This window comes from Nansenia antarctica (assembly GCF_963989245.1).
Source record: "Nansenia antarctica genome assembly, chromosome: 4".
Classification (NCBI taxonomy): Eukaryota; Metazoa; Chordata; class Actinopteri; order Argentiniformes; family Microstomatidae; genus Nansenia; species Nansenia antarctica.
In genome coordinates, this window is record NC_137689.1 from 55,059,697 (window position 1) to 55,068,608 (window position 8,912).

At 43.2% G+C, this 8,912-nt stretch overlaps 1 protein-coding gene across 1 annotated transcript in view; it reads right to left on the reverse strand.

The window, feature by feature from the left end:
* The window catches only part of loxhd1a (lipoxygenase homology PLAT domains 1a), a gene marked incomplete at its 3' end in the record, with an annotated part of 29,023 nt that extends 20,776 nt beyond the window's left edge, over nucleotides 1-8,247 (reverse strand). Inside the window, exons 1-7 of the mRNA XM_080529962.1 lie at nucleotides 7,767-8,247; nucleotides 5,641-5,755; nucleotides 3,062-3,142; nucleotides 1,669-1,856; nucleotides 565-663; nucleotides 300-451; nucleotides 80-203 (exon numbers count right to left, since the gene is read on the reverse strand). Coding sequence (XP_080386088.1) covers nucleotides 80-203; nucleotides 300-451; nucleotides 565-663; nucleotides 1,669-1,856; nucleotides 3,062-3,142; nucleotides 5,641-5,755; nucleotides 7,767-8,130 — 1,123 coding nt within the window. The 5' untranslated portion in view covers nucleotides 8,131-8,247. The remainder of the gene's footprint in view (nucleotides 1-79; nucleotides 204-299; nucleotides 452-564; nucleotides 664-1,668; nucleotides 1,857-3,061; nucleotides 3,143-5,640; nucleotides 5,756-7,766) is intronic.
* Between the last annotated feature and the right edge of the window lie 665 nt (nucleotides 8,248-8,912).

Sequence of the window (8,912 nt, forward strand, 5' to 3'; positions counted from 1 at the left end):
AAGAATATGCTGATGCAGAAAAGAGGCCATCTATGAGCTGTGTCTGAAGGGCTGAGTCTCTCTCTATTGGTGGACTTACCCATGGGTTGTGTTGCTCCCACCAGCACGTCTCTCTGGATTTTCCCATCACCCTCATCCAAAGCGAACCAGCGGTTCACTGGGAACTCGTACATATCCTTATTCCCCATGTCATCTATCACCACCTGGCCAAAGATAGAACATACAGTGTGTGTGTGTGTGTGTGTGTGTGTGTGTGTGTGTGTGTGTGTGTGTGCGTGTGCGTGTGCGTGCTTGTGTACCTTATCCAGACACCATCCAGCTGATGAGCCTCTGTTGTTGTGGCCAATGGTGATTTTTTTCAGCCTTCCCAGGTTTGGTGCTTCAATAGTAAACTTGTCCTCTGTGCCTCGCTCAAAGTTATCTTTGCCTTCACTGTCCAACCGTCTCTCTCCTTCGGTGATATAGAATGACAGTAATAGTAGCTAAAATAAAAGTAATAGTAGCTAAAGCTAAATGTCTCAAAGAAGAACTGCATTTACAGCTTGTACAGTGAAGCAGTCTCACCTGTGTCTCCCATCTCGCCAAAGATATTCAGAAAGACGTCAGCATCAGTCCCACTGCCCTTCTGGTCAGAAGTGAACACACTCACTATGTACTTATTCACTGTAAAGAGAGGATATGTCATTTAATATTCTAATCAATCAATTCCTCAATCTTATACAGGACCGGCGCTAGGACTTTTGTGGCCCTAAGCAAGATTTTTGTGGTAGCGGAGTTTTGGATTGATGGATGTTTCATCGATGGTGGTGGTGGGGGGGGGGGGGGGCCTAAACAACCGCATAGACTGTTTATGCCAGTGGCCGGCCCTGATCTTATACAGCGAACCATATTGAACTGTTTATGGCCTGACAAGGAGGTACCACCATCATGGCACCTCTCAGGTGTTATCAGTGAAACCAGAGAATCTACTGTGACAGCCGTCAGTCTAGTCTCCCCCTGTGCCTCGTGTCAGTCAATCTGTGGGTGTCTCCTCCCTGCCTCTCTCGAACAATAGACAACAGACAACCAAGAGGATACTTATATCCTCAATAAGCCAGTTTCCACGTTCAATATTTATGATTCCTATAGGTAGGGTGGTGATTGTTGGGTGGGTGTGCCACAGTGCCGGATGCTGTAAGAACAGCTTGGGTATGGGATAACAGCAATTTTCTGACTACTCCTCCAGTCTTGATTGGACCGGAGGGACAGAGGGACAATAGCAGAGATCCAGCCTGGAGGGAGTGGCGTGCAGACATGGTTACGCAGAGACACTTCTACACCCTAACCTCACACTGAGCTCTGATACAGTGACAAGGTTTACCACAAGATTAGGCTGCGTAGGGACACAGAGTTCAATGAGTTCAATGAGTTCAACAAGTTACTTTGGGATACGTTCAAGAATGTAACACTACCCGCAAATACAGTACAGCATATAATGTACAACACATACTGTGTGTAGTAGAAGTCAAACAGATTCTTAAGATCCCAGAAAGTATGCAACATAATAAATGTAGTAGTATACTAGGTTTCAATGAATCTGTCAATGTAACTATCAGGCAGTGCACAGTACACAGTGTAGACTTGATGTATGCTGTGTTGTGTAGAGGTGTGTGTTCCAGAGCGTCCTACGTTTAGGGACGTCCATGGGGTTGAGGCTGCCCAGCAGGTCTCTCACAAACAGGTGGTCGGCCTCCTCTCTGCTCAGCCAGTTGCTACAGCCGAAGTAGAAGCGGAGGTGTGGGCGGTTCATGTCTGTCACCATGACCCGGTCGAGGAACCAGCTGGCATTCATCCCCCCTGTGTTGTCATGCTCAATCCTGCGTGGGGACACAGGAATCATAGGGTATGTACCAGATGTACCAGATGTAGCCTACCTAGTACATACTGTACTCTATGAGGGTAACAGCTAGTTGTTTGACAAGTGGCCTTGACAAGACACAACAATCATGGTTTACACACCAGGGCTAAGTTGTATCTCCAGCATGGATATTATACACTCACCTAACACTTTTAGGAACACCTGTACACCTTCTCATTCCTTCAGGTGGTGTAATGTTGTGGGGAATGTTTTCTTGGCACACTTTGGGCCTGTTAATACCAATCAATCATCGCTTGAATGCCACAGCCTATTTGAGTATTGTTGCTGACCATGTGCATCCCTTCATGGCCACAATGTACCCATCTTCTAATGGCTACTTCCAGCATGATAATGCACCACGTCACAAAGCTAAAGTTGTCTCAAACTGGTTTCTGAGTTCTTCAGTGGCCTTCCCAGTCACCGGATCTGAATCCAATAGAACACCTTTGGGATGTGGTAGAACAGGAGATTCACAGCTTGAAAGTGCACCTGAAAGATCACCTGCAGGAATTGCGTGATGCAATCATGTCATCATGAACCAGAATCTCAAAGGAATGTTTCCAACATCTTGTGGAATCAATGCCATGAAGATTTGAGGCTGTTTTGAGAGCAAAGGGAGGCCCTGCCCAGTATTAGAATAGTGTTCCTAATAAAGTTTGGTGAGTCTATATAGTAGTATTACTATACCATATGCATTTCAAGATGCTATTGGTTTGATATTTAGCCCAAGTTAAGGTAAATTCTAGTTTATAAACCATTCAAACGCACTGGACAATAATGTCATATAAAACTGGTTGTATCTTACTTACAGTAGAGTTGTTTTGTCAGACAACCCACAGAGTTGCAGATGTGCTCATTGCTCTCCTAGACACTTAGAATAAGACAGTGAGAGATTCTCCAGAATTGTCTCTTCACCTTTGAGGACTGGCTGAGACACAGCAGCACCAGTCACAACACCACACCAGCACCCAAGAACAGGTGCATAACACTAAGTGATCTCGCAGAGGAAATCCTCCCACAATCATCTCAGCTAGTGCCTTAGATAGCTGCATGGGTCTGAGACTTTACTGTGGGGTACTCACTACATGCTGGTAATATACTGCACAGTATAGCATTAGTACAGATTAGATCAGTAGTCTGGGAGTCTGGATCCCATCATCATACCTCAGCTTCTTCAAAGGCCCCACGTTGTGTGTTTTGATCCGGAACACATCTGTCTTATTTTTCTCAAATGCGGTTCGGCTTCTGTAACGTGAGGAGAGACAGATGATATTGGAGAGAGGAAGAGATTGCATGACTCAAGACTATGACAGAGACTATGGGGGGTAAAGAGAGACAGAGAGAGACAGATCCTGACTGACCAGCCCAGGACAAGGTCTCTACCAGGTGGGCAGATTCTGACACCAGACACTAAGCTGTGGTTCTGACACTTCTCTACCCCCATCCTCTACCTGACAGTGACAGAGCAGGACCTCGCCTGCCAACAGTGAATCAGATACATTGATACCCTCAGACACAACAGAGAATGCACCTGCCATTGTCACTGACCCACATTGTCTCCTGCTCGCAATTATGCTCTGTAGTCAATTATGCGTGACAATGCCAAGGCTGCACTCCCTAATTAAGAAGCAAAGTGCATAAATAAAAAATTGCCAAGACTGTCCAACACACCTACCTGCACCTGCAATTAACCTGTAAGAAATTGTTGAATTATACTGACAGTATAGAGTACAAATCAACCCTAATGCAAACTTTGGAATTCATGTCATTGGAGAATTCATGTCAATTCCATTAGAATTCCAAAATGTTGCATTTACTCTGCCTTATTGTTCAGTCAGGCAGATCTGTTCAAAACCAGACCAACCACTTACCTGTATCATGATGCAAATTATCATTGATCATTACACAATACAGGTAGGACATAATATCTGAGTAAGACAAAACTTACTTACTTAAAATCAGAAATGATGATGATATGAATGTTTTTACTATGTTTTAACTACGGTATGTGTAATTGACATATACACATACAATATTAATATACTTATCACAGTATATACAGTATATAGTACATACAGTATATGTATAGATAGATATATATATATACATATATATATATATATATATATATATATATATATATATATATATACAGTGCCAGTCAAACGTTTGGACACACTTTCAATTAAATGGGAAAGAGTGTCTTTGACTGGTACTGTACACACATACATATGTATGTATCTATGTATGTCTGAGTATAATTATATGTTATATATTGAGTGATATGTATTATATATTATGTTATAGATTGAGTTACGGTTGTCTAATGTGAGATGGTGAGGTGAAGTTTGAATGACAAGGTGTATTGTAGATCACTATACATTACAGCCAGTGTATGTAATTCTATCTGTGTCCATGTGAAGTGATAAGGAGAGCCTTTACACCTATCATGATAACAGCCCCTGTAAGTCACTTAACATAAATGAGTGTGTTAGGAAATGACATCGTGGTCTTCTTTCATTTACTCTGAATGACAAGAAGACCGGCCATGTCACATAGTTCCTCCTTACTCCAGATAGTCTGTCCATCATGTTTCTGTATAGAGGAGAGATTACTGCACTTTAGCCATGTCACTCTAATCAAATGCCTTAGAAACTGTCTCCCGTCATAATGAGAAAACATTGGAGAGAATTTCATGAAAATGTAGCTTTGTGTTAACCTTCTTGGTTTATTAGTTGTACCGTTGAGGTTAAACAGCATATTTAAGGCAGTTCACATGAGTCTCATGGGTTTTTAAAGTTACAGCAATACACTCTTATACAGCACCATAACCACAATGCAACACAACACAGGAAGTGATTCTATAATCATCTTTAGGTAGAAAATACCTCTTTTCTGTGCTGGGGAATCAGAGAAAAATGCAATGGTTAATGGTTAATGGTTAATGTTAACATGGAAGCCTAATTTTTACTATATTGTCTCCATAGGCATTATACATCCCATTTACAACATACCCATTGCAATTCTATACACAGTGACATTCTATACTTGTATACAAAAAAGCATACAAACATACAGTTGATGCACAATATGCCATTTAGAGCTAACAATAGTTCATACTAAAGATACAGTATATTGAAAGTATATTTGTGACAGCAGCTCATGAAAGTGGGAACAAGTCGGCAACCAATCAAAATGTTGATTGAAATGTTGAAATTACTTTTATTCTGAAAAATACATCTCAACGTTGTTGAAAATCAATGACACACCTGCTAGTCAAGCCAAAATATTGCAATGCAATGGATTCGGTGAGTAATCCCCACTACTCTACACTAGGTAGTAGTGGGGATTACTGGGGGGATTTTGCTGAAATGTATTTACATTTTTCAGAATAAAAGTCTGAACCTTTGGTCGGTTGCTGACATGTTCACACTTTCACCAGCTGCTGTCACATTTGAGTTTAGGATTAAGCTAACAGACAATGGGCCGGTTTCAGAGACAAGGCTTAAGCCTAGTCCTGGACTAAATCACACTTTCAATGTAAAATCTCCATTGAAGATGTTTTTTAGTCTAGGACTAGGCTTAAGCCTTGTCTCTGAAACCGGCCCAATGTGTCCTCTCATACTGACCCTCTGTGAGTCAGGATCACATTAAGACAAGTGACAGCATGTTGTCCGTATCAGTTCAAAATGTCAGGGGACCAACATCAGAGATACAGGAAGAGTAAAAGCTGTTGAACTCACTTGCTGGCCAGATGCACCTTTGGAGTGATGCCAAAGTCTCCAAACAGAGTGACAAACACATTAGCATCTGTGCCTGCCCCTCTCACATCACCTGTGACTGTCACCACCTCGTACACTGATGAGAGAGAGAGAGAGAGAGAGAGAAAGAGAGACAAAGAGCGATAAAGAGAGACACAGAGACAGTGAATTTACAGTGCTATGCTATCCATCTGTATGGGAATGCTACCCATCTTTCTAGAAATCCATAACAGGCTGATCAGGTGATAAGACAGCCAAACGCAGAAGCATGGGTTCAAGGAGTGTTCAATTAAAAACATGGGGATGATGTACGCATAACCACAATTAGGAGCGTTATGTTTCCTTCCATAGACAGCTGCCAGCCAGGGAACTCAATGCAACGAGATGCAGATTTGTGTCTCTCTTACAGGGCAAGATAACAGGGGAGGCTGGTGGAGGCTCATTGTAATTTCGACCTCCATCAGCCTCCCCTGCAAGACAGCCAACAACCTGTCAGGGAGGAGGGAAGGCACATGAGAACTCAACACTCTTTGTCATATGGATTTGCACCACACCCATCTGTTTAGAATGGAGGAGGAGAGGAGGAGTGGACACACACAAGTCTGCTGTCACTATCAAATCTGTTCATTCTGTCACTTTCTCTTTGTCTTTGCTAATGTGTATCATCAAAGCAAGTGTAAAAGCAAAGCTGAACCCTAACAACTTGTTTTCTTCCATTCAAAGGTTTTACTTACAACGACTGATGTTTAGTTGATTCACTTATTTTAGACAAACATACTTATTGTAAGTCACTTTGGGTAAAAGTGTCTTCTAAATTAGTTGTAAGTAATGTGTTATCCATCAGGTCTGTTTTTTGCTTTCTATGATTATTGGTGTCTTGTGATTATAGTTTGATGTTGTTGAAAACAGCATTGGTCTTTGTCAGGCTCTCTCTAAATGATTGAGTACAAGATCATAGCACAACGCTGGGGTAACACGCAGGTCATGGTAAATATTACATGGCAAGGGTAACACTGTATGGTACTGGGTAAATACTGTGTGTATAATCTCATAAATTATACAAAATTAAGAAGAGACTGTATGGTTTTCCTCTGCAAACAGTAAGAAGATTCATACAGGGTTCTGATGACTGCAGCATAGGCCAGGAAAGGAGGTCATGGCAAGCTGCAGGAGATTGGCTGAGTTTGTTAGTTCAAGTAAAAAAACCTGATCAGGGAGAGACCAGAGAGGGAGGTAGGGAGGGAGGGAGAGAGAGAGAGAGAGAGAGAGAGAGAGAGAGAGAGAGAGAGAGAGAGAGAGAGAGAGAGAAAGAGAGGGAGAGAGAGAGAAAGAGAGACCTGAGAAAACAGATCAGCGATAAAGGTCTGATTCCGAGAAAAAAGACACCTAAAAGCTGATAAGAGAGAAATAAAGACACTTGATAAAGTCAGAGAGCGATAAAAGTGATCATTGATAAACCCTGATCGGATAGAGTTCTAGAGCCTGCTGCCCAGTGAGTCAGACAGACTGGAAGAAATGCCAAGCCAGCCAGCCAGGTAACTGAGAAGACAGACACCTATCCTAAGCTAGCCTTTAAATGATGAGACGCACCGTTTACCTGATCTGCACCTTCACCATGACCACAAACTAGACTAAATAAACAAAGCCTAAAAGCCTTTCGGTGTCAACTTGAAACAAATTCAGTTGCTAATGTAAATTGCACTGTTGTAAAGAATGATAAAGATTATTATAATTATATCTTAATGCCAATATCATAATATAATATTTCAAGGTTTCCAGGGCCTTCCTCCCACTGTATGTATGGCCCTGGCCTAAACTCTGCCCTTGGCCCCCAACCTTACTTCTAGCCCAGCCCTGGCCCCAGGCCCTGGCCCCAGCGCTGGACCCACCACCTGCCTGTCACTGGGTCTCTTTGGGGCTCCATTCATGTGGAACACTCTGAGCTTTCATCCAGGGACAATCACAGAGCTTTGTTCAGTGTTGTCCCAGCTTAGAGGACCTGTGGAAAGGTGGAACAGTGTACCTTACCTGGACGAATGTGGGATGATATTGTTGATATTGTAATGCTGTAAACTGGGAGGGAGGGGTGGACAGATATGTAGGCCTACCTTTCCTTTTGTGGTATTCGTCCTCGTAGCCATCAGATGAGTCTGTGTGGTAGTTCATGAGCTCGGCCTGGTAGATCTCAGAATAGTCTATCTGCTTAACTTTTGACTTCTTCCCTTTTTTCTTTTTGTCTTCATCACTGTCGCCCTTCTTCTGCTTCTTCTTCTTCTTTTTCTTGGAGTCCTCCTCCTCCTGTTCTTCAATTAAAGGCTCTTCATCACTGTCGGCAGATCCCTTCTTTTGCTTCTTCTTCTTCTTTTTCTTGGAGTCCTCCTCCTCCTCCTGTTCTTCCATTTGAGGCTCTTCATCCTGGGACTTCTTCTTCTTCTTCCCTCCATCTTTGGACCTCTTGTCTTTGGATCCCATCTCCTCTTCTCCCTGTTGGTCCTCGGAGGATGCTTTCTTTTTACTTTTCTTTTTCTTCTCCTCTTTTGTAACTTCAGTCACTTCCTCGTCCTCTGTGGGCTTCTCTGATTTCTTCTTCTTGGTTTTGCTGATGGTGGTTTTATTGTTGTTCTGCTCATCCCCCTCTTCCTCATTTTCAATCACTTTACCCCCATCCCCATTGTCATCGTCTTCTGATTTATTTTTCTTCTTTTTCTCTTTCACCTTATCATGGGTCTCCCCTGTTTTCTCCGGGGATACCTCAGACACCTCAGCGCTCTTCTGCTTCTTCCGACTCTTCTCACCGTTTGATGCGTCTCCGTCGGAGACAGACTTGCTCTTCCCTTTAGAATTTGGTTTCTTTTCCTCCACTTCGTCATCCAGCTCTTTGGTTTCCTCCGATCCTGTCGCTTTTTTCTGTTTTGAGGGCATCTTTTATTCATTCACTTCCCTGGCCTTCAGTTTCGTAAGAGCTTCCTTGAGTTTCTTCAGCTGTAAGACAATTCATTTGACCCGTAGCGGCGGGGAGCCGTGGGGGCCCTCGGGCGCTGTGCTGACTGAAGGAGGTGTGCGGGTTCAGATGGAGGCGGAGGCTGGGGCCATGGGGAGCTCTCTCTGCCTGGAGCTCTCCTCTTGGGTCAGCGCAGCCAACACGCTCTGCTCATGAAAAATTACTGTCCCCATGGTGGTCATGTGACCCAGGGGAGAAAGCCCTGTGAAAAAGGAGCCTTGCCGAGAGAACTTATCCTCTCTGTCGCGCGGCC